This window comes from Camarhynchus parvulus, chromosome 2 (genome assembly GCF_901933205.1).
Source record: "Camarhynchus parvulus chromosome 2, STF_HiC, whole genome shotgun sequence".
NCBI lineage: Eukaryota > Metazoa > Chordata > Aves > Passeriformes > Thraupidae > Camarhynchus > Camarhynchus parvulus.
Window position 1 is genome coordinate 39,925,015 of NC_044572.1, and position 26,106 is coordinate 39,951,120.

The following is a 26,106-nucleotide window of genomic DNA, read 5'->3' on the forward strand; positions in this document are numbered from 1 at the left end:
AATCAAAATATGTTAATTCAATCTCCCTAATTTCAGAGGCAGATGAAGTGCAGCTGACAAGTTTGAGGCAGAAAAAGGAGGAAACCAGGTTTGGTCACTTATTTTTTGCTATGAAGTTCCACAGCACTTGAAAGGCCCACCCTATGAACGTGGAGACAGCATCTAGCATACCTGGGAGCCCCTCTCCATAACAGGTCCTGTGGGCATCACCTCAACAGAAACAGTAAATGTTCATTTTCCAACTGATGCCAAAATCCTAGCAGAACACAAAGCGCATTTTAAGCTGTAACAGCCCAAGGGCCATCCTTATATTTGCACTGTACCACATAACCAAATAAACTGCTGGTCAAAACACAGCTGAAAAGGGCCAGAAGAGGATTTTGTGCTCGGTTTCCTTCCCTCCCCGGCAGCCAGGTGTTGTGGAGAGCCCTCTGCAATCGGCCGCGGCTCGCCAGCCTCGCTCGCTCGCACAAGAGGGCACTGCAGGCACACACATCGGGCACGGCTCCGCAGCCCAGCGACGCGCTCACCCGGGCACGACCAGGCTCCGAACAACTCTGCTCTCAGTGAAGAGCCCCTCTTCTCTCACCCAGGCTGGCAGCAGCACCATGTGGCACTGGTACACCTTGCACACCTAGCAGAATGTATCACTCTGGGCTAAAATATATCCAAGTTTGAATAAAGTTTTACAGTTAGGGTTTACCGGCATCCCCAGGGATTTGAAGTCAGGGACAATCAAAAGCTTATTTAAAAATAAATTTAAATCCCAGTTTATGCTACTGAAGAAAGCAATCTTCTGTGCTTGTTATAATGTGAATATTTAGATTATACTGGCAAACAGAAACCTAGATATTCATTCACGGGACAACCTAAAAAGAGCTCATGGCAGATTCAGGTGAAGGGTCGTAAAATCTTATTAGTGTGTCTGCACATTTGTAAATCCTCAGGCCTGTTTATACTTCCAGATAAATGTTCTGTCCTCAAGATTAGAGTGTTCAGAGTTTCCACTAATTCAGATACAAGCATAAGCATGATAAACCCCAAAATATCAGCCTACCACTAACACAACATACCTGACAGAGTTAGGTAAATTTAGGCTCTCAATATATTCAGTTACATTTATAATGAATCCCAAATAGCAAAAAGGTGAAATACTTATGTCCTATCTCAGCACCTCAAGGTACCCAATGTTTGTAGCTCTCAAAATAAAGTAAGAGAAGTCTGTTACATTGAATTGTATTTATGTTCTGATTTGACTCAAGCACTGGGGGGAAATGTAGGCTATTTTGAAAAAAAAGTTCAGGATGGGAAAAATTAGAAGATTAAAATAATATCTAAAATCAAAGAAGGGCCCTTCCTGGTAAATCAAAGAGTAAGAGCATAAGCAAACCCCACTTAGGCTTTTAGAGTGCTTTTCATTTGGCACTGATGATTAACAGAAGTGGTTTGCAAAGAACAAATCTCAGCAACATGGGTTGAGATTTCCAGTGGGGAAATCTGCAACCAAATTTTTGCAATGAAAGGCTGCAGAATTTAAGGGGTTCCCATGGGGAACCAGGATTAAACCACATCAAGGAAGTGTTAAGCATGATAGTCCAGAAAGAGCTCAGGAAATCCTTCAAGCTGGTGGCTGGAAGCTCTCAGGAGAGCTATCAATCCGTAATGTGTCTTACACTGTATTAGCTGCTCCAGGGACAACCTGCCACATGACCTCTGTGTTCCTGTGCCCCCCCTTGTCACACAGGAGCCCCTAACCACACTGATCCTGAGGGATGACCCAAACCACATCAGGTCTTCAGCCTAGGTTGCTTCACCTTTGTATAAATGCTTACATTCAAAGCACAAAACTTCCAAGTATTTTCCTGCTCTTTACACCTTTCTTGTATCTCCTTTTATTTCTCTGCCCCACTTTTTCTAAGTCTACATTACTGAAAAATCCCACAGCTCACCAGCCTGTCTTAGGTAAGGCTTCTTTATGCTGTTTTGTCCTAGCAGACTCAGATTAAAAAGACAACTAAAAATCTATGACTTCAGCAGCTGATATCAATTAAAACTTGCCAGGTCTCAGAACATCTAATAAATTCTGAACTTATTAGCAAGATAATTAGAAGTCTTAGAAGTCATAGCCTCTCTCTTTCTTTCTTCTTTGCTTTGACACTTTTGTCTTCTGCTGCTGCTGTGAAGCAGAGCTGGACAACAAAAAGCACAGTGAGTGCTCAGCAGACTTCACCTAATAACAGGACGTGATACCATCTTTATGCCATATAAAAAATCAACCAAAAACCTCAACCACAAAACTGTCTTTGAAATAGAACTGCAGATTTTTTTTTAGTTTAAATCCTCTCTGGGTCTAATAAAAGGGAAGTAGGGGATATTGGTACAACTTTCTTGACACTACAAACATTTCTGTCCCTCCATATCTTCAGAAGATTCAAAGTGCTCATTATTTGGCACAGTATTTCATAGACCAGTATCTCTGCTCCCAAAATGTCAGTGAATGGTCACTTCTGTATGGTGACAGTGCCACACAGACACCATGAGCTCTCAGAGCCCTTTATTCCAATAAAAAATAACACAGCAGAGGACACGGAATCAGATGAGAATTTTTAAAATTCTCAGCAAAGGCACAGCCTAAACCTGTACCTAGTGATCCATCCCTAGATTTCCTAGATTTATCTCCCATCTTTCTTGTACCCAGACACAGCCATAAATTTCTCCTACTTCCATAAAGATCACCTTTTGTGAATGGAAAAGTACTTTGCTACACTCAGTGCTAGCATTGTAGAACAGAAGACTTCCCTATCTCTGAACCACTGCAAACAACACATGTAAGGTTTGAAAAGCTGCTCGTGTACAGCCAGTTCTAACATTTGCTATTTACAAAGACAAAACAACTATAGTAAATTAATTCTACCAAGATCCTTTGCACTAACCACAGGAGCACTACAGGTGCATTTGTGAAGCCAAAGGGCATAGCACTAAAACAGAGTAATCCCTCGTGACATACAAAAGCAGTGTCTGATTTGCTTCTGTCATCCAAAGACATTTGCTTGTAGCCCTGTGCTACCTAAATCTAAGGTGTTAATGTACTAGCCTGACTTCAGAAATCTCAGGAGTTGCTCACCCCAGGCAAAAGATATGCATCTTTTTGGGGAGCCTACTATGGAATATAACACATGAAAGCTGCATTTCTAAGAGGAATAAGGCAGCACCTTACATAACATCTAAAGGAATAGATTTTTTTTCTCCTTTTCTAGGCTAATTCTTCTCTTATTAGATTTGTAGGAAAAATAATCATGTTGTTCTTCCACCAACCATCCCCCACACCTACAGAAAACCTGCCGGAACAAAAATCCCAAATCCCCTCAAACCAACAACTCTCAGAGCCAATGCAGCACTGGAGCATCTCTGTTCAGATCCATTTTAAAGAGCTACAATTTTGTGTTACTAACCTAGGGCCAAATTCAGCATGTTCCACTCATATTAACTTCAATAGTGATGCACAAATAAATAACATTCAGTGAGACATTTAAGCACCACCTATCAATGTGCAGACTGCCCTATCTAGGCCTTTGTGACCCTGTCTCTCTTAGCTAGTCTGAAGGCACCCTACCTTTGGAAAGTCTCTGATTCCAGCCAATAATTTCAGAAACATTCCCACTTCTTTGGGAAAAGTTTTCCTACTTGTATCCTACTTTATCTTTCTCCTGACCATGCTCCTTTTCCTTTTCCAAGCTGCATGTGAAAGCCTGCATGCTAGATCATTATGTATGTACACACCCTTTGCATATTTAGGAGCATGCTAGATGGTCCATAATCACAAAAACATACCCTGTTTGCTGTGACAAGTGTTACATTTGCAATCAGACATGCTGGAGAGTTGCAAGCCCAGAAAACAAGTCTGTAAACCTTGTATGAATTACTGCATGGGAGCTGACACTATAATGTTTATGGAAGTCGGGCATATCCCTCAAGGCTGACACCTGGAACCTTCCTCCATGCTGGGGAGGCCTTCCTCCTAGGGCTGTCCTGTTTCAACTGACATGGTAATTCTTACCGTTTAGGAACAGCTCGATTTGGAGGTTGCTACAATGCATTACAGAGTAGAACTTAAACCAAGTTAGAACATCTTCAGCAGTGAGAAACACCGTGCACAGATGCAGCAGCTCCTGATGGGTCTGAAGTGTGCTGATAGGTCCAGCTCAGGTGCTGAAAGGAAGTCAGCTTCAGATCAGACAGGCACAAATGGCATGTAATAGCAACTCAAACCCTGCACTGGCAAAGAGAATCCATATGCAACTTCTTCCTTATGTGACTCTGCGCTGCAGAACTGGATTTCATTTTGTGGAAATAAACAAGAAGCTCCAATTTGGCATTTAAAAGCTACAGCTCAAGAGCCTGTCCCTGGGAAGTGCTGACCACTTGATGTTTGCTGCAGTCAGCTTTTTTTCTCAATTCCCAGCAGCCTACACCCTCAGCAGACCCACACTCTTCCTTAGGGATTTATGTCCAACTTTTCATCAGGAGCTCAGGCAGGGAAGATACCTGACTTACTCAGAAAACAACTCTGAGAGAAGCATGAACATCAGAGTTCAGCAGCTCAATGATTTTGTGTGATCCACAGAAAAAAGCAGCAGACTGCCAGGACTGTACAAGAAACAAACAGGGAATTTGTCATTTGAAATGGAAGTGGTCAAAAGTGTCAGAATATTACATGAAAAGCAGATGCAAGAGCCAAGGAGCCAGCTCCTACTGGAAGTAGGACTCCTATTTCAGTGAAAGTTTTGCTCTCATATAATGCTGCTCTTAATAAACAGCAGTGAACCCAAGATCCTATTTGCCCCTGAGTGCTGTCAGAAGGCAGCTAGCTAATATACACAGTTGTAGGCTGAGGCCATAAATCGAGACTCTGCCTCAAAAAACCTACAGTGGTACAAAACATTCAAAATTATTTGATCTGAAGCATTTTGGACAGTTGGAAAAAATTATGAGTGAAAACCTTCTGTTTAAATTCAGCCTAATTCCATAAGAAAGGTTATTGTATCCCAACATGGTAGCAGAATATTTCCATCTAAAAGACAGCAGAACACCTGCCTTATTCATTACATTGTATGGAATTTTGGACCAACTGCTGCAGCAGTTCTACTGCATAGAAATTTCAGTGGTATTTTCAGAACAGGTAATACAATAAATACATTTATTTAACTGACAGATTGGCACCTCTCTTTAGAATTTTGACTCTTTTCAGCAATTTAAAACATTGGTTCAAGAAGAGATTTTTTGATACTAATTTTCTGATACTATATCATAATACAACTGATGATGAGGCTGTAATAATTTATGGCATTCTATGAGTTTCCCACGCAGTTGCAAAATAGAAACTGAAGGTACATTTTGCTTATTAATAATAACAGTAGCATCCAAAATTCATACTGCATCAAACACACCTGTGACAGTGATAATTCTGTGACTGAGGGTTAAGCATGACTTCCTAGCAGTTACCAACACTTCTCCTTGAAAACTGAAATACAGTGCTTATCAACACAACTCCATAAAATGGTAACTCTGGTTGCAGGGCACTTAGTATCAGATTTAAAAAGGTGAGAGAATTACATGACATAAATCACTACGTTTCCATGAAATAATTTTTCTTGATGGAAACTCTTCAGCTAAGTCTTGAAAGGTACACAAGAATCCTGGAGGGTGTCTGGAAAAAGCCTCTATGATCATGAACTCCAAGCCATTAACCACGCACCACTGTCATGTCCACCAATAACTATCCCCAAGTGCCATGGTTAAACTTTTGGTGAACACCTTCAGGGACAGCATTTCCATCACTTTCCCTGGGCAGCCTGTTCCAATGCCTAAGCACTCAGCAAAAATATTTTTTCTAATATCCAATCTGAACCTCCTCTGGTGCAACTTGAAGCAGTTTCCTCTTGTCCTATTGCCAATTATGTGGGACAAGAGACTGACCACCCACCTACCTACAATCTCCTTTTGGGCAGTTGTAGAGAACAATAAGATCTCCCTGAACCTCCTTTTCTCCAGGCTAAACAGCCCCACCTCCCTCAGCTGCCCCTCAAAACACTTGTGCTCCAGGCCCTTCACCAGCTTTGTTGTCCTCTTTTGGACACGCTCCAGCTCCATTCCTCCAGCGGGATTTGTTTGATAGTTATCACATCTTCACCCTGGCTCTGCAACTGACCTTCCTCATTCTGTACCTTCCTCTTCTCCACTCCCATTGCTCCCCAGTGCATGCCTGGTATGTCCTTCAACGCTGATCTCCAAGTTTTCTCTTTCCCTTGCACACCCACCAGAGTCAGGCCTCCCTTTTTCTGCTACTGAGCCACCCCACCAACTTCCAGCCTGCTCTAGATCCAGGCTCCATCCTTGTGCAGGCTGCTGCTGAGCAGACGGAACTGGGTTCCCACACCAGTCAGCAGAACACCCTAACACCAGCACAGCACTCCAGAGAGCATCCATGCAGGACCCTACTGCCACTGCCAGGCCCTGTGAGTGCTCACTCCATCCACCACTGCCTCCAGAAAGGAAACTTCCCAGCATGGGGACTCAAGGTGATGCAGGGCTAAGGCTCCACACCTCAGGCAGGCTTCCCTCATGGCTCAGAGCAGCAACAAGCTCAAGGGCTGCTGGAGCATCCAGCTCCTGCACTGCCACCAAACCAGGGCAGTGAGAAACTAAAATGCTTTTAGTACTCCCATTTACTTGATGAAAAGAGACAAGAACAAGGCACTGCTGAAAGAGGAGTGGGCACTGAGGGAGAGAGAGAAGGAGTGAGAAAAGGGCAGCTCCAAAAAGCAGCACTCACCCCTGAGGATCTGAAATCCCAGAGACTGTGGCAAAAAAAATCACAGAGGAAACTACAGAAAGTATCTGCAGTCTGGAAACAGATGAAAAAGGGAGATTGCTTGGTCACCCCCCCACAGGGGTTATAGGATCACAGTGGGATAGCTCACACAGCTGGATTGCTGCTAAGGATGAATACAAGCTCCTGAGAACAAACACATGGGGAAGGTGAGGAATATGGATGACTTAGAATCCATGCAAAGGGCTGGCTGCAAGACACACTGCTTTGCTTTGAACAAGTGACAAGTGAGTCCAGACGTGGGTGAGGATCAGAGGGTGAGGTCCAACCTGATGACTTTGTACCAGGGGCCTGCTACCGAGCTCCTGGGAGAAGCCTTTGTTTGAAAGCTGAAGGAAGCTCCATGAGCTGGTACTCCAGAGCTCTGGTCCCCACTAGCACTGAGGATGAGAACCACCCTGATATCTGCAGACAGGGCGATGCATCTGGGCAGGCATAATCCACATTTCCAGTCTGTGCTGATGGCAATTTCTTTGTGCACGTGACTGATGAGTCTTCTGGACTTCTTACAGTGGGATGTAAAGAGCAGCTGTAAGATTGTGATTAAAGCTCTGAGAAGTGAGAAAGACAAATAATACAGTTACAAACTGACACTTCAGGGCAGAATTCACCTTAGTTCAGAGTTGTTCTTGGTTAGGATCCCGTGGAAGACTGCTGAGGAAAGGAAAGGAAAGCTTGTGAGAGCTGGCTGGTCTTCAGGAACAACCGCCTCAAAGCATGAGAAGCCCATTCCTGAATGCAGGAAGTCAAACAGGAATGGTGGAAGGCCAAAGACATGAACAGAGAGCACCTTACTCCTGAGTTCAAAAACAAGAATGAAGTCTGTGTGTCATTCCTGAAAAAACAGCAAGACCAAATCAAGAACCAAGGATCTTTACTGCTTTTTGGGGTTTTTTTTTTTTTAAGACTGAAGAATTACAGCTCCATGTTTCTGAATGCATCCATTAGCATTTTCAAATGAGACAAAGATTTGTGTAAGCCACTCAAACTAGCTGTGCCTGGACAATGCCCACCACACAATTCTGCACTCTTTCTCTCCTCAGGCGCTGGTGGCTGGAATTTCCAAGTGTCCTGTGAGATGACAGCAAACATGACATTGCCTATGCAGCACACATGGATCATGTCTTAATCTGCCAGTCCACAATAATGAACTTCTAGTTTTTCAAATTAGCACAGCCTGTTGCTACTCATACACTGGATTTCAGCTTTCTCCAACTGTAGCTTCCTCACAAAGACAAAGGAAACATTTTCATTTTCCATTTCAAGAGCCTGATGCAGAAGTTCTGAACTCAGTGCATACCTCCCTGCTCACAAAATAATCACAGGAAACCTATCCCAAAAAGGATGTCATCAATTGCAGTTAAATTTGGGTGATATTGCAGGGTCATCAGCCTGCACAAGAAAAGTCACACTCAAGCAATATGTGCATTACTGTGTTCCCTGACACCTCTTCCTATCTGATCCTATGGCCATGGCACAGTGAGTGACTTTCCCGGGGACTTTGGCCTTTCTGGACACTCAAAAGGAACAGAAAGGCATTAAACATTTATCCCAACAGCCTGGGGAAACACTGTTTAATCTGAAGGAGAAAATTTTGTCTTTCTGAATGAAAAAGCTGCATTTTTGCAATTCACAGTATCACAAAGTGAATCAACATGAGACTACACCAAAACCAGATCCTGCCCTCTCCTTGCACTGCCTCTGCTCTTGTTGAGCCTTAGTTGAGCCGACCCAACTCTAGAACCCAACAGAATGCAATTGTCCTTTTCTCCTGGATGTGTTTTCTGCCAAATCTGTAAAATGAACCGACTCACAGAGAAATCTGGATGAACCCCACAGCTGCTGCAAGGTAAGAAACGGACCTGCAAGCCCAGCCTAAAAAGGAAAGACTACAGAGAGATGGGTTCAAACCTCTTTCTCACAGTTAGTGGAACCATGATCGAGCTCAATCCCCCTCCCACAGATTCACCCTTCCTTTTCAGTAAAGACATCCCATAAGAGAGCTTTTAGTTTTAATGCCATACTTGAGAGCTTTGGCCTATTAACCTCTGTAGCTCTTATAACAGAGAACGTTGAAAGACAAAAGAGAGTTAATCTACTTGCTGTCCACCAGGGTTTTTTCTAGGTGTGGTTATGGTCAATCTTCAAACTTTTCTATAGAGTGTTTTTCATTCTATATGTCAGTGATCTTCAAACACGATGGGCAGCCATTAGCACCTCTCAGCAGAACAATATGAAATATCAGCGTGGAGAACGACGCAGATCAAGCGTGATAGATGCGAGGAGGGTGGAGGAACACAATTTGTCTGCTTCCTGCTGCTTTTGCTCTCCCTGTAACTCCTGGTTTGGAGAACATCCCACCAACAAGAAAATTGATCTGTGGGTTTGGGTTTTTTAAAATTTCCAGTCCTGGAATTTTATTTTTTTTAATCTCCAGTCCCAGGCTAGGTTGAGAAAACATTAGAAGGGCATTGTGTCTCATTTTGTATCTTTGATGCTTCTCTACAGAGACTAAATACAATTCAGAGCAGAGGGAGACACCTTAACCACTTACCAAAAACACCCACAATCCAGTCTAGCAGAAGTCAGTCATCACCCCAGAGTTCAGAACTATCCTATCAATAGCGGTGGCATCTATTTTTTTATATCTGTGGTGAAATATTGCACTATTTTTTGCTTGTTGAATTCTTGTGTAATGTACTAGAGCCAAACACACCCCTTGTTCCAAGCCAAATGTGAAATGAGAAGCAACCTGCCATAGAGCATCCTTCCTGCAGCTCCAGGAGACACTGCTCTAAAATTTCCTAAACTCTTAAAATTTCAGCCCATTTCCAGGGGAATGGATGGCACCTCCTCTAAGGTTTCTCAGTCAGTGAGAATGTCAGAAAAAAGAACTTAACCCACATGTTAATCACAGTTTTTGGAAGCAGAACCACATTCTGGCTGTTGCACATGTTCCATTATACTAAGCAATGATTAAGCTTTTTGTGGTACAGCAACAACAGGGAGCTCATGTTTGCTGATACCTATGGGAATGGCTTTCTCTTCCCATGGTTGGAGAAAGGAAATTGCTAGAAAGACCCAACCACAGTCAAGGAACCACAAAGTAAATGGAAGAACAAGTGCATGCCCATGGACAACTGTTTTGGAGTATGTGAGGTGCTCTAAAAACCTACATTTCACCATATGCCCACAGATACCTAAATGCTGTGATTGTACCATTGTGGCATCTCCACCCATCCAAAAGTCCTCTCACCATTTTCTAGACAAGAGTGTTTATACCAGCCTGCTTAAATGCTTTTGAAGTTCAGTACCTAAACTGGCCAGGTCACCATCCAGACATTCACTGTCATGTGCTGTAATTGTGTGCTGAGAGGTGGTATGGAAGGGGAAAAGAAAAGCAATCACAAATACTGCTGCTTAAACTGCTGAAAGCAGTCACCAGCACCCCTGGCAGGAATATACAACTTTCGCATTCTCACATTCAGCTCCATTTCTTCTCTCCGCTCAGTGCCAGCATGAGCATTTCTGCTGCTGCACAGTGAACTGAAGTAAAGAATTGATGTGACTGAAAAAAACCTCGTTGTTCTCTCCCCTATGATGACAGCAGACATTTCCAAAGTTTTGTTATGCACTTATAATTTAAGCAGATGAAGTAGAGAAATATGTTGCATATTTGAAAGAGAGATGTACAATGCAGATTTATCTGCTGTTCAGGATCATTACTGGCACAAACTTTAGAAACTTAATTTTTCCTCTGAGTAAAAGTAAGACCACTCAAATGCCACAGATTTTGCCAAAATCTTTCTTCTGGATCAAAGATACTTCCCCTCAAAACAAGAAATTTACCTGATAGTTCCTTTCAAATAATGCTGCAAAGGAAGCTGAAAGACAAAGGCAGCAGAGCTGAATCCTGCCTTCACTGAAAGAAGTAACAGAAGAGTTTGGTTAACCATAATCTTGCAATATACAACACAAAGTTAATGGAAAATGAGCAAATCAAGGTATCAGAGGACACCAGGCTACACAGGTGAGGCATTGTCTGTCCTATCTGGAGCAAGAGATAGGATAAAATTCACATGCTGTTGTGAATAGCTCCTGAAAACTCATCTTTGCACTGACATGCCCTCTGTAGTGTCAATTTAACAGGTCTGCTTGCTCAACTCATACCTTCATCAGGGCAGGAATATCATCGTATAGTGTTTGGAATGAGAAGGGAGGACAGAAAAGCAATAAAATTTCTGTTATTGAGAGCTTATCATTAAAAAGAAGCACGCTCTAATATATTACCAAACTATTTTGTTTCCTAATAAAGGTTGTTTTCTTCCTCAAAGGAAGTTTGAAACTATGCCACGCAATTTACAAAAACTACATTGCTTTGTGAACAAATGGAATTATAGCTACTCCATGAAGTTTAGTGATCACACCTACCCACACCACAGAAACCTAACCCTGTTCCAAGAAACCCAGGGATCACTACAGAGCAGAGCCCTTTGCTCTCCTGCTGTGTACTGCCATGTAAAACCACAGCGCAGAGGAACCTTAATGCAAAGTTTCATTTTCAAACCTGCTAAAATGACACTGCTTTATGGGGTACACACTTTAGCAGTGCCTACTTTATCCACAAGAGTCCTTCTATAAACCAGTAAAACTGCTGAGCTTATACTGCAGCAGAAGAGAACATGGACACACATGGAGCTCCTAATACAGATTTGTCAATGGATGTCCCACTCCACACATCCTTTGCTCATTTGCAGACATAGTGCCCCACTGATAAGAAAGAGAACTGATATTTTTTCGGGGCGGGCAGGGAGGGGGGTGTCTTTCTTTCTTTGGAGAACACTCCACTCCAGGAAGAGGAAATCACTTTGCTTTTTGCCTGAGCTTGATGATAAAAGACAAGTGACTTTGGAAAAACTCTAAAAACACCCGACCGGATTTGGGTCTCAGACATCAAGTAAGTCTGACAGTGAGTGGATGAAGAATACAGGCTCCTTTGCAAGCTGCAATCATCATCATCGTCATTATGTGAATTTAGGTATTCATTACTTTAACTCATTTTAGTGGTGTAAGCCAAAAAGTGGCACATGCTAGGAAAACCCACATGCTCAATGCTTTCCCCAAAAGCAAGATGGATGAAGAGCAGTCAGCCAGGGTTTAGTGCTGTTACAGGAACCACATCATCTGAAGCCCTGTCCCATCCATCTTCTCAGACCATCTTTTGAGGGGCAGTGGTCAAAACAGGTTGGAAATAAACCCCTTTGCTAATAAACATCAGCAAGAAAACAGCTCCCTGCTGCAGATGGAAACTGAACTGCACACAGCAGACTGAAAAATCAATTTTGCTCTGCAATCTGGAACTGAGCTAACAAGCCAGAGCCTGGGCAGGAGAAGCACTCTCCCTTCAGAAACAGACACTTCCTGCACCTGATTAACATCACTCACAGGTGGAAGCCCTCTGCAGGCAGGTAGTTTCCCCTGTGACTAAAGTTAGGCCTTTATTTTTACTCACCAGGATCAGAACTGCACATTTACTCCCTTTCCACCCAGCACTCCCTGGTGTTTATGCAGTCCACACAGCATTCCATCATCTCTCCTGTATTTCCCCTTCCTCTCCTGCATTTTATCTGACTCTGAAATGAAAATGGGGGAGAGGGTGGCAGGTTAGAGGAAAGCCTGCAGAGGATTCCTCCTCCCCAGATTAGGATTTAATTGTATTCCTAGTGAGTCCCTTCTGGTTGCGCTCAGTCTTTCAGATGAATGTTTCATCAATATGATTAGGATCACATCCCTCAGTCTCCTCCAGTTACACAATCGGTTCTGACAGCTCAGAGTATAGTACTCCCTAAAGGAAATATTAGATACCACCCTATCTTTTTATTCAAATCATATTTTGCACTCCACACTTTCAGGCTAATGTCATTCTCCCCTGGATTACATATCTGTGATACCCAGAAAGCACTAAAATCCTTCCAATAAGGATTAGATTAATATTTATATTAGCCATACCCGTATCATTATGATCACGGCTATGAAGATCTGGGGAAAAGGATGAGTGGGCTACAGAGCTCAGGGGGCTGGGGAATTGGGCTTGAATGTATAATGTAGAGTAATAATAATAATAATAATAATAATAATAATAATAATAATAATAATAATAATAATAATAATAATGTCACAATTTCATGGGGTGGACGGGCACGAGGGAAGTGCCAGCGGGCCCCGTCTTCCTCACCTCATTCCCCCCCGCCTCCACTTTCGACCCAGAGCCGGGATCCCACAGCCGACACCCCCGGCTCGGCTGGCCGATATTCCCGTCGGGAAGGGGAATTTCTGGAAGGTAACGGTACCTTACAGGTACATCGGGGGCCTGTTCCCACTTCGGCGGCCGCTGCCTCAGAGGCAACCCCGGGCGGGAGCTGTAAAAAATCACCTTTCCGGGGAAAGCCCCCCCTCCATTAAGCTCCATTAATGCCGCGCTCCCCTCAGAGAGGAGGAGCTGGGAACAAGCGAGCAGGTGTTAACGAGGCGGCGGCGTTGAGGAAGGTGGGAGCGGAAATTCAGACCGAAAGTAAAACCCCATCCCATTGCTCGAAGAGAAACCATACCGAAAAATGTCTGTCCCTTCCTCCCCGGAGCGCGGAGGCGGCCGCCCTGAGGAGAAGGAGCCCTTTCTCCAGAGAGGGTCGGGGCGGTGCCGTCGGAAGAAAGAGCTTCGGGCTCGATTCGTTTTCCGCCCCGGGTGTGAAGCCGCGGCGATAGGGTTTGGGGTGAGCAGCGAGGGATGAAGTTTCGTTGGAAAAAAATTACCGGAGGGTTGTTCTCGACGTGCCAGGTGTGCTTTAACGAAAGCAACACCAAAAACCAGAGTCTTCGGCGAGGAATGGCCTGAATCCATGGGACGAACCCGTCTCCGCTGCCTCTATTGCCCCGCCGGGCGCTTATGCTATTTAAAAGTCAGGGCGGGGCACCCAGAGCACCGATCCTCTCCCTCGGTTCCAGGGGGGAAATATCCCAGAGAATTGCTAACTCGCAGGGAATGGCCCCAGGGTGCGCAGCCCCTTCACGGGGCCGGCGTGAGGAAGGAGCCGAGCCCCGGGTCGGGCAGAGCCTTTGCCCCGCCGGCAGCCGCCGAGGTTCGCATTCTCCCCGACCTAGAACGAAGCTTTCCCTCTCCATCGGGCAGGGCTCTCCCTCCACCTCCCGCCGCGCACACCGCAGTGGTGTAAACAACCATTATTTATTTCTTTATTTCGCTCTAGACCCGCGGTGCCCGTCCAGCTCGCGTTTCAAACTCGCACGCAGTTTTTTTTTCATACGAGAGCGTCGGAAGTGGCGGGGCCGGGGCCGTTCCCTCGCTCGCAGCGCTCGCTGCCAGGCCGAGGTGGTGCCGCATTTCCCGGCACACGCCCGCCTCACCCGGGGGCCGTGGGGCTGCGGAGGAAGGGGCGCTCACCCTCGGGGTGTCCCCCTCCCTCCAAAGCCGCCAGAAAAAGCCCGGCGAGGCGAGGCGGAGCTCTCCGCCCGCAGCCCGTTGTTTGTGGCAGTAAATCACATTACGAAGCAAAGTGCAAGGGTAGTTAACTTTATCTTTTGTTAATGTAAACAAATAAAAAGCATTCAGTTCCTTGATCTTTATTTAAACCTGGCGTTGTTTATCGGTGTCATCCTATGAAGAATAATTAGATACCTTTATTCACAATTTGGCGTCTGACACCCCATTTTAGGAATGCATTATAATCACAAGGTGCTAATTGGGGCCAGCCAGGCACTTACGTTTCTATTAAACAGTGTGAGGACTTTTCACAAGTATTAAGTTATTTTTTCACCGTGCGGTGCAAAAATGTACAGCTTTTATTAACAGAGCGCGGCGGAATCGTGCTGTGTAATCGGCGTTTGCAGGGCGGGTGGGGACGGCCGCATGCCGCCGCACCCCCCGCCGGGACAGGGACAGCCCTTCGCGGGGGCTTTTCCGGGAGGGGATGGCCCCACTGGGAAAAAAAAAATAAATAAAAAGAAGGAATAATATGCTCGGTCTTTAGTCTCTTAAAAAAAAAATTGCCTCAAGTCCCCATCCTGTTGCAGATGGGATCCTTGGGCAGAGAAGAGCTGACAGGACAGCTTGCCACGGCGCAGAGCCGGAGCGCCGCCCGGAGAGGCGAGGCGCTGATCGAAATGTCCCGCACACCCGCCGCGTCGTGCTCCGGAGGAGGGGGAGCCCCTGCCGGTACCCCCCGACAGCGTTACCCCCACCGGGGCCAGCCCCGGCCTGAGCCCTGCGTTTATTTGGTTTGCAGCCGGGAATCGTTAACAGCTTAATCCCATTACTGCCTGCATATCCTCAGGAAAGGTCCCGCTGCCGCGGGAGCTGGGATTCAATCGCTCTGCCAGAAGCTTTCCCCTCAGATAAACGGGCAGGGGAATTTCTTGCCTTGTTCCGGGAAGCAGAGGGGGTGAGAAGGGGGCGGCGGGAGGAGGCAACCCCGGGCTTGCTGCGGAGGTGGGCTGGGTTCACAGTTCGCTGTCCGGGCCGAGCTCACAGCTCGCCTGTCTCAGAGGCGAGGGATGGGGGCTGGAAGGGGACAGGAGGCTCCCAGCTTGTGCAGAAGATGCACAGGAAAATGCAGAGCAAGAGCCAAGAGACTTTAAAAAAATTAAAAAAAAAACCCACACACACAGCGAGGATGGTTAAATATAAAGACCCATCCCCTAGGATCGTGCTCCCTCCTCCCCTTTTGGGACACCCAGCAAAGATGAGGCAGAGCCATATCGTGTTATGCCTGGCACCACCACATTTATTAAAAATTATTACATCTACATAGAAAAAACAAAGTTTATTGAGAGGGGAAAAAGTTTGTGGGCCAGTTGCTCTGGGGCAGTTTAAAATGGCTGAAAGTATAGGCAAGAATGGATAAAGTTACATCACTTCCAGTTTCATACAGGGCAGCTGAAAAAGTCACTTGACATACACATAAATAGAAATCTCCTTTTGCAATGTGTCATATGCTAAGTTTGATTAATCAAAAAATGCCTTTTGAACTTCAAAACACCACCGGATGTCCTTCCAACTGAACAGCTATAGGTCAACTATTAATACATTATTCCACAATATTCTACAGTGTACCTAGACAAAACACCAAATGTACACTTGGTTTTTGGCCACCTTAATAAAGGTTAGGCTTTTGGGATGGAGGCAGGGTTTTTTAATGCAAGTTCTAAGCTAAGAAAAGTCAGATTTGTCATTGTAATCCCGTTGGCACCAAGACCTTCAAGTCAAAATCCTGCCTGGCAAGCAGGCCTTATTTTGGCATTTTCTGCCAAAAGAAAAAGCTGTAGCTGAGCAATATCCAACTCAGCCAACTGTGTTGTGGATGGGTTGAAAAAACCAGCTCAGTCTAAAGCAGAACATAGCATTTGTGCATTTCCCTGCAACCCAGTTCCCTTCTATTAAGCAGGGAAGGAAATTAAATTTGGGATCCCACCCCCTCTTTCCTTGCTCAGGAGTGCATAGATTTAATCAGGCCTCTGAGCCAACCCAGACTGTATACTTTAGTGTCTCCAATAAATGCCACATATTTAGACACTAGAGTACTCCTTACAGCTTCTGCATATGGTTCCTTCTAAAACAAGGGGAAGAAATCTCCCATGGTTTGCTCTTTCCCTACTTTGTTACCTGCAACAGTCAAAAAGCTTTGGCACCTTCTTTAGAATTGCACACAACAACTCAAGGTGGAAGGCAAGTGTCTTTTTGGCAATTGTAATGCAAAAAAAACCCAAGGCCACCCTGAAAAAAAAACCAAAACAAAAAACCAAAACAGCCAATTGGAATAAAAAAGATGCTCTAAGAACTAGCATAGAAGGCATAGTAGCCCATGCCTTTTGAAGTGTCTTTGCTATAGTCCTCAGCATTAATGTCCTCACATTTCATTGTCGGGGAATTTTCGTTGCTGGAAGTGCTAGGGGAAAGCCGCCTTCTCTTACAAGCGCCTGTGTAGACCCCAGAATCATTTGAATCTAGAGACTTTATAGAGGGCGGAGTCTCTATCCAGGACGAGCCAATTTCTTCTTTCACCTTGTCCTTGGAAAGCTGGTCTTCAGTGAATCCCGGAGGACTCGTTCTCGAGGGCCAAGTTAGTCCTGTTGTCATTTTCCGCTGGTAAGAGCCCCTGCTCCCCCAGCCTGCCATGGATGGGAACGCCGGGTCGGGGTAGTATCCCAGAGCGTGGGATGTCTGGAGCGGGAGGGATTTGATGCCATAAGGGAGCAAGGTGCTGTGAGAATACTCTGTCTCGTAGGAGTTCACGTCCAGTTTGTTGGCGCTGGGCTGCTGCACGGGTGTCACGAACCAGCGCTGAGGAGAGCTGGCCACCTCCTCGTTCTGCTGCGGGGACAGCAGGCCATTGCTCTGAGGGACAGTTCTCTCACCGTTGTAAAACCTGGCTGGGGGCAGGTTGTTGACAAACTGTTCTTGGAAGAATGGCTGCATGCTGTATCGGGCACCAGGGACGATCTGGTGGGATCTAGGAGAATCCGTGGGAGATGGAGTTAATCTGTCATTTTCGGAAGCTGTGTACATGCTACAACATAAAAGAGGAATACTGAGTGTTTTTCTTTACAATTCCACTATGAGAGTAACACAACACAAAAGCACAAACACACAGAAACTAGGTATTTCTTAATTAGAATCATAACTACATTTAATTGGATGGCTATTTTGTTTTAATCTTATTTAGCAGGCACTTTTCCTAGGCCACTGTAAATTTTCTACTACTGCTACAAGCAATAGCACAAGTGAAGGTAGAAAATTATTGACAATTTTAAAACACTGTGTGTTCTGTAGAGACACCCAATATACTGCTGCCAGTAAAATCTGCAGGCCAGCTGGGTTCTGCCAACACAAGTTTCCTACCAAAATTCAGAAGCCAGCAGAAAGACAGGTCATCTAGACAATACACTATTCAGACATTTTAACATAAGCAAAATCACCAGTAGAAGCAGTACTGGTGCTGAATAACTGAATTAATGTCTAAAGAAAAACCCTTCTACAGACATTTCAAGCCAGAATCATGCCTCCTAAACTGACACATCTGCAGAAGAAAATAGAGATATACTTACGAGTCATAGTTGTCTCTGAAGCCTTTTGCAAAAGGATTATGGTCAATTTTGAGCTGTGTAATCTAAAAGTGAAAGCAGAATATATTAACATGAGATGCTGAACCCACAAGTCAATTTTGTTCTTAATTGCAATTTTACACATCGATACTTACATCAGTGTTTTGATATGCTGTAACTGCTATGAACTGCGTTTCAGGAAAAATAAATGTTTGAGTCTTTGAGGAATCATTCAGATCTTCAACACCATCTTCGGTCACTTCCACAATGTGAAGTCGGGGCTGGTACTTGTGTAGGGACTGAAGTACAATCATCTAAAAGAAACAAAGAAAGAGACAACATCTTTAGACAAATTGCATCTAACATTAAAAGACCTATTTTACAGCATGACATTTTTCCTGTAAACTGTAATCTCTTGGTTTAGAAACAGAGCAGTTTTAACTGTTATCAGGAGCTGAGTCACAGCTTGCAGCCCTGCTATACTAAGAGCTATCAGAGCTATCAGCAACCCTCCCACTTTTTGACCAACTCCAGGGGATCAATACATTAGCTAAAATAAAAGTAATTCGCACATCGTATTCGAACATTTTCAACTATTCATACGGCAAAACAAAGAAAACAAGCTCTATGGCCCAATTCAAGAAGGGAACGAGCCACAAGCACCGTGATGTAGCGGCTCGATGAAATGTTGTAAAAGCCCCAAAACCCCAGGGCTCCCCCGCTGAGCCACGAAGAGCCCCCCAGGCCTCCCTCTCCCTCCTTACCTGTGCGTTGTTGTTGTTAGCACCTTTATTGTTCGTTAGCTTCAGCTTCCCGAAAGAGATCTCCTGCCTCATCCAGTGAGCGCCGGTGTTCGGCGACTCGGGGTGAACGTAGACCTTGTTGCCTGGGGAAGACAAGGCAGTGAAACGTCTGCCGGGCGCGGGGCTTTGTTCGCAGCCCCTCGGCCCCCCGATGGCCACCCCCCCCCCCCCCCATACCAACAACGCCTTGCGGCACAAAAAGAGCCGCAAGACGATCTTAAGAGAGTAGCTCGACCCTCAGCCGGATGCCGGGTGTGGGGAAGACCCTGGGGGGGGGGGGGGGAGCAAACTGGGAACCCTTCCCGAGAAACCGACCCGCGGGGAAAGAGGGCGAGGAGACCCCTGGAACCTGTACCTACCTTGCATGTTGTTGTCGGCTTTGCCGCAGGTCACCCACTTGCCCCCCTGGAAACGCCAGTGGTTGGGGTCCGCCAACACCACCTCCACGAAGACGTTGTAGTGGGCCGTGGGGTTGAGGCCGGTGATGTTGAAGCTCAGGAAGGGAAACATTCTCCTGGGGAAAGGAGGAAAACCACAAGGCATGGTGAGGCGGGCGGGGGGAGGGGGCGCGGGCTCCGGCGGATGCTGTAGGCGGCCGTGGAGTGCCCCGTCCGTCCCGGCACCCAAGAGACTAAGGAAGCAAGCGGCGAGCACCAGCCGACCCCCGCCTTATCTCCGGGCCGCCGTGTGTGGGGAAACCGGGGAACAGTTCCTCGGGGAAAACATCCCGGGGCGCCACCGACGGACAGAGCATGCACCTCCCACCCGGGGGAGCGGGCAAGAGCCGCCCGACGTGGAGCGTGCCCGGGGGTGCCACCTCCCCCCCACTCCCGACCACCACACCACTTCCCTCCGTTTCCACCATCCCCCGCGCCCACTTACCGGCCCTGCTTGGTGATGATCATCTCCGTCTGATGCCGGTGGAACTTGAGCCAGAGGGGCCGGTTGCAGAGGAAGACCTGCGCTCGCATACCCGGGCCGGCGGCTGGCACCCCCAGCGCCCCGAGCCCGCCGCAGGAGCCCGACGCCGGCGGGTAAGGGCCGTAGAGAGGTCCGCCGCTCGTCGCCTGCCCGTACTGGTACCCGCCGCCGCCTCCGAACTGCGTCCGGCCGCCGGGCGGGCACACGGCGCCCGCGAAGCCGCCCGGGGACAGCACGGAGCCGTAGGGGTAGCGGGGCCCGCCGGGCGGCTGGTAGACGGTGCCGTGCTGCGCCGCGGGCGGGTACGGGAACAGGGAGCAGGGCCCCCCCAGGTCTGCCGCAGGCGGCCCGGGGGACTGCAGGTAGTAGCGCTCAGGGCTCAGGCTGTCCATGGAGTAGCGGGCGGCGGCGGCCGGGGGCAGCTCCTCGTCCCCGCATGGGGTGGCCTTGCGACCGTCCGGCTTGGGGGCGGCGAAGGGCGGCTCGACGGCCTCCGTCTCGCCCAGGATGGCGGGGGCCGCTCCAAACTTCTTGGGCATCTTGTCCAGGTCGAGGCGAGGTGGCGATCCCGAACCGGACGGCCCGCGGGAGCCTCCAGCAGCGCCTGTCCCAGCTCCAGCTCCAGCAGCTCCGGCGCGTCCTCCGCCCTCCAGCGGGTAGAAGGGGGCGCCCGGCAGTGCCCCCGCCGCCGTCAGCAGCGGCTCACCCAGCTGCATCCTCGATGGGCGGTGCGTTCGAGCTCTCACTCTATCCTGTGCCGACCCGGACCTGTGGACGCACAGTACTACGCTCTGGCACGGCGAGGCCGAGACATTTTATACCGGGTTCCTCGGGCTGCCGGGGAGGGGCTTGCGCCGGGCTGCCTCACGTCGCCCTCCACCCCCGCCGGCCCATTGGCTGGGCCGCATGACACTAATTTAATTAGACAGCTACTAATTGGAACAAGTCACCTGTGACTTTGGTGCGCGCCCCGTCCCCTTCCATGCCCACTCCCCCTTCGCTACCCGAGGGTTTCTGGCCCGCTCCGTGGGCCCACGTCGCTCGGACTGAGGGGAGCTCCGCATCACCCCACGGTGGCTGCGGTGGAGAGCCTGGCTCCCCCTCTTCCAAAAAAAAAAAAGGAAAAAGGAAAAAAAAAAAAAAGACCTTTTGCTGAGGTGTCGCCGTCCTACCGCTCGGGCGCGTAAGGAAGAATCCGCCGCGCTGAACGAGAGATGGGGACGAAACGGAAAGGTTTGGGTGGGAAAAGCGGCACTCGCCAGGTAGGGAGGGCGGCGATCAACCGGGCCGCTGAGACGCTGGCCTCCCGCAACCTGCCCGCCGGCCGCCTCGCCGTTCAGACAATTCGGCTTGTGTCTCTGCTGCGTCCAACAGCCTCCTTCCTCCCTCTCCGCTCCCTGAGCAGCATCCTTATCATGGGGTTAACACGTTTCACCTTGTCTGTGGGAAGTGGTGGGTTCGGTTCGCAATTCTAGTTTTCAGGAACTCTGCAGTCGGTTTCTCACAACCCGCATTCCCCTTCAGCATCTCCCACTGGGAAGGCAGATTTTTAATTGAGGCGAGTGCCAGATCTGTTTGGCGCTTTCTCTCAGCGCAAATCCCAAGCCTTTAGCTTCAGAACGGTAGGGAACAGCGCTTGGGAAGGGGTAGATGCCCGTGTGATTTTGCGGAGCGGGCAGAGCCGCAGTGAATGATTTGCAGGTACAAATCCGCAGCCCCTCGCCCTCTGCTCGCCACCGGCCATCTCGCAGGGAGCGCTGCAAACACCTGCCTCCACCTCACGGCTGAATTTTGAACCAGACCCGCTGAGCGGCCAGGATTTCGTTGCCTGACAGAAGGATCCGGCCGGGCTGGAGCAGCCCAGCTCTGCCGCCCTCCGCGCCGCCTCGGCCCGCTAGCCCCCCGCTCCCGCCGGGCCGCGCCGCATCGGGCAGCGGAGATAAATGGCGAAGAGCTGACCGGGGCTGCCGAGACACGGGGCCGGGGCGCTGCCGGAGCCCTGGCGCTGCCGGAGCCCCGCCGGGATGCGGCATCCTGCGGAAGCCGGACACCGGCAGGTGCGGGCGGCGGGGCACTCCTGGTGGTGACCGCCGGGGACGGGCAGGACTCATGCCCCACCCCCGGTGAGACGGGAGAAGCGGCCCCTGATGTGCCCACCTCGGGCTGCGGCCACACAGGTGGGAGTCTGGGCTAGGCTGCTCGCAGCTGGTAATGAAATACCAGCCCCAGCCCTATCCACACGTTCTCTCCGGGATAATGTTTGCCTCAGTTTTTGCGTGGATCTCGTTCGACCGAATAAGACAACAAAAATGCGTCGGAAAAGTCCGACGCTACGGCACGAAACGGACCAGGCGCTAGAGCCGCGGGGTGCGAAGTGGAGCAGAGCTCGGCCGAGCTGCCCTGCTTTGAAAGCAAAACAAGGCGAGGAGCGTCCTGCCGGGCGCTGCCGAGGCCGAGCCGCTGCGCCCCTTGCCGCGGCCGGAGAGCCCGGCGCGGCTCGTCCCGGCGGGGCTGCGCTCCGGCAGCCGGCTCCCTCGGGATCTGCCTCTCCCTGTCTAGGGCAGGGACGGAAGGAGATTTTATAAAACCGCTACGTAGGTTTTAAGGGAGTTCATTTTGCGGTCTTATACACTGAAAGAGTCGCATTATTTAAAACATTCCTTCGGGTGCCGCGTAGTTCAAGGCTATTGCGGGTTTTTCCCCCAAAACTCAGGTGGTCTCGCGTTCATGTGGGCAAGGTAGTAAAGCTTTCGATGTTGCTTAGGTTTCTTGCGGATTGCACCGAGAGGAGGGCATTAAACCTGTGGCTGTTCCAGGGAAAGGGAGACCCTTCCGTTTTGGTTCGAAATACGCCCGGGGTGAAGTTCTCCCTAACGAACGAAGGATTGATGAATCCTTCTCAAACTTGGGGTTATTTTCAGCTCAGCTCGGGAGAACAGCAGCCTGGGTTCCATCCCTGCCTCGTATTCCGCATCTCCCGCCGAGCCGAAGCTCTGGCGGCGGTGGCGGGGAGGCCGGGGTCGGGGCTGCCGCCCCGGGAGTCCTGTCGAGCCAGGCTGCCCGGAGACCTTCAGCGGGGCAGCGGGAGGGAACCCCGGTAACGCGGGAGCTTCTTCATTCACTCTGTACGCTGAGGGAAGGGCTGTAATTCACCCCCTCCAGAGTGCTGCAAATTAAAATTAACAATTACGTTACCAAATTCTTGGTACCCAGTATCTGTCATTCCTATCGCTGCCAATCTACCGTCCCTGGGAATCAAGGGGGCAACCGGGCGAATGCCCCCCAGCCCCCTACAAGCCGTCTCCGTCCTTATTCCCTGCCCCGGAGCCCTACGGGCTCTGCCCAGGAACTCCGCCGCAAGAACTTGCGGGATGTTTCAGTCCTGTGGGACTGGAGAGGTCTGAACGGGTCCCGCAGCCCTTAGCTGTTATCTTAAAAATAACACTGCAGAAACATCAGTCTGGTGAAGCAGAAAGGAGCATGCTAGGTTTGTAAATCTACCAAAATAACCTCTAAACCACACACACAAAAGAAAACCCAACCAAAAAAAAAGTTTTTTGAAAGAAGACGCAGGTCTTTGAAGGGTTACAGATTATCTTGTTTCGTTGGGCTTTATTCAAATATATTCACGGGGTTTATTCAAGTAAGGAGCATCTCTGGCTCTAAAAAAGCTGTTCTTTAAAAGAAGAGCTTTTTTTCTGCAGCCCAAGTTACAGCAGTGGCACACTGGACTGAAATATTTAATACTTTGCTTCTGGGCTGAGATTGAGACCTTTGCTTTTTCATCAGAATATTGGAAAACACCCTCTGCTTCAACAAATTGCTCAGACTCTTGTGACTGAAACTGTACAACCTGAGCACCCTGCCCAGGAGGGCCTAAGAGGAGAAACTGGGAACAATGGGATCTATCAGGCTGTTCCACACTTACATATGTGTGTATGTACATATGGAAATCCACATATCACCATTTATAGCCATATATGACCTTTATCTTTATAAATATGGATCTGGATACATACACACATTCCATTGGATTTATATGGACACTTTAAAAGTGCTGCTTATTAGAATGACCTGTCACACTATTCCATTGCTGTATTCTTTTCCTGATGTTCTGCTGCCACCATGGCAGGATTCACAGGAATTTTCTGAATGCTATATCTGTTTAGTTTAAGTGAGGTAATTTTTTCTTTGTTTGATTTCGGTTTAAAAGTAGCTGTAAGTTTCTGGATATCCTCTTCAATTTGCTAGCATCTGCTTCCCAAACGACTTTAATATTTTCACCTTTGTATCCAGTTTGTGCAGAGATTTTGCAGATTTTCTATTTTTCCAGTAATTCATTCTGTTGGGTTTTCCCCCCTCTTCAACTTATGCACAGAGTATCACACTAGGCAAATGAAGGAAGACACTTTTCACTTCCACTCTTTCACCACCTGTCAATGGCATTTTAAAAATCACTAAAGCTGGGATTTTTCAGATATGGCCAGTCAAATATTAGTGCTTCCTTTTAAAATTCTTGATACCTTTCTTTTCACAGCCACTGAGTCCTTACAGCACTCAGAAAAAAAATCAAGGAGGTATTACTATGGCTGTGCAAGGCTTGGCATTTCAGCTTGTCGCTGAACTTCAGGGGCTGCTTTTATGAGGAAGCCAGCTACACCCTTTCAGTGCCCAGGGACTTCCTTCTGTCACATGCAGTCAATGTCCCTCTCTTTCATGGGAGTGTTAGGAGACTGAATTAACTGAAAATGCTCTTTATTTTCTGATGAAAACAAATCCTGCTATAGCTGCAAAAACCATCAAGCCATTTTATTTACGCCAAGTGGGATTTTCAGTGTGCAGACATACATAGTCCTGAAGAAACAAGTGTAGCTTAAAATCTACTCTGAGGCTGAGAAAACTTGAACCCAAAAGGGTTAAAAAGTAGAGTCAACTCTTGTTGAAACATATATATATGGACTTAAATAGTGGAAATCAATAGTCCTACACAGCCAAATAACTATTATCTTTAATATTGACCAGGAAAGGTGTCACATTAACAGCAATTTTACCCTTTGGTAATGATTCAATTTAGCTGCCACTTTCTTTAAAAAGGCAGCATACAGACATACAAGTTTTTTTTTTAAATGGCCATATGTGGACATAAACCCCATAATAAAGGCAGGGCTAATTTGTAAAAACCAGAGAGTGAAGATTTGCCCTCTCCACAGATTAGCCCTTTCCATCCCAGGTATACTAAACAGAAAGGACAGACAGAAGTCAATGAAATAGGACCCGGAAGAAGCAACTCAGGATTTGAAAATAAAGTGGTATTCAAAGGAACTTCATTGGTCACTTCCTTTCTCCCCCTTCAAATAAAATAGCACCTAAATAAATCTTTAGTTGCAATTTTAAATTAAATGGAAATGCAATGGTTAGTAAAAAATATTCAAAGTCTGATCCTAATTGGTAAAATATGGACAGACAAGGGTAAACATATTCAATGCTTGAAGTGAATTTTTTGCAATGGCTAATTTTACTAGGTAAGACCACACATCAACTTTCTGTCCTTGGGCCTATTATACCCTATTGGCTAAAGAAGGAAAAAGAAAGTGTGTTCAAGAAACTGTAAGTTTTTGTAAGGTGAATGCCTCTGTTGCTTTAACAAATATTTCGGAAATCTATAGTAAGGGAGATGCGAAAAGTATTAAATTGTCATTAGTTTCCAGATGACTTTCCTTGCTCCAAATGGAATTGTAGAAACCTAGTGAAAGAAAGAGCCTGAAATTGGGATCACAACCATAGCCATGACCACTATTTAATATTTTCGATATGGCTCATGGCTTAGGCAGGTGCACACTCTGCTGGGTGGAAAACCATCTGGATGGCCAGGCCCAGAGAGTGGTGGTGGTCTGAGTTACATCCAGCTGGCAGCTGGCCACAAGTGGTGTTCCCCAGGGATCAGTGTTGGGCCCAGTCCTGTTTAATTCCTTTATTGATGATCTAGATGAGGGGATGAGTGCACACTCAGCCAGTTCATGGATGACACCAAGTTGGGCAGGGCTGTTGATCTGCTGGAGGGCAGAAAGGCTCTGTAGAGGGATCTGGACAGGCTGGATCAGTGGTCCAAGGCAAACTGTATGAGGTTCAACAAGATGAAGTATCAGGTCCTGCAGCTGGGTCACAAGAACCCCACTGAACACTGCAGGTTTGGGGAAGAGCAGCTGGAGAGAAGGAAAGTGGCCTAGTGGTAAAGGACCTGGAGGTGCTGGTCAGCAGCTGGTTTGGTATGAGCCAGAATGTGCCCAGGTGGCCAATGGCACCCTGGCCTGTATCAGCAATAGTGTGGCCAGCAGGACCAGGGCAGTGACTGTGCTCAGCACTGGTGTGGGTGCACCTTGA

At 47.6% G+C, this 26,106-nt stretch overlaps 1 protein-coding gene across 1 annotated transcript; it reads right to left on the reverse strand.

The window, feature by feature from the left end:
• Positions 1-15,674: 15,674 nt before the first annotated feature.
• On the reverse strand, positions 15,675-20,442 carry EOMES (eomesodermin). The gene is made up of 6 exons (XM_030971680.1): positions 19,687-20,442; positions 19,164-19,318; positions 18,766-18,887; positions 18,157-18,315; positions 18,005-18,066; positions 15,675-17,466 (listed from the first exon to the last, which is right to left on the reverse strand). Exons 1-6 carry the CDS (start codon positions 20,439-20,441, stop codon positions 16,731-16,733), a joined length of 1,989 nt encoding a protein of 662 aa, XP_030827540.1. The 5' UTR covers position 20,442; the 3' UTR covers positions 15,675-16,730.
• Positions 20,443-26,106: the final 5,664 nt, after the last annotated feature.

What these genes read in the sequence shown, in the direction of transcription:
- EOMES (XM_030971680.1), bottom strand. Translation starts at nt 20,441, where the DNA reads ATGCAGCTGGGTGAGCCGCTGCTGACGGCGGCGGGGGCACTGCCGGGC. An exon ending in AGCCGACAACAACATGCAAG is followed by an intron (nt 18,888 to 19,163) that starts GTAGGTACAGGT and finishes TGTCTTCCCCAG; the next exon opens with GCAACAAGGTCTACGTTCAC. An exon ending in CAGCATATCAAAACACTGAT is followed by an intron (nt 18,067 to 18,156) that starts GTAAGTATCGAT and finishes TTTCACTTTTAG; the next exon opens with ATTACACAGCTCAAAATTGA.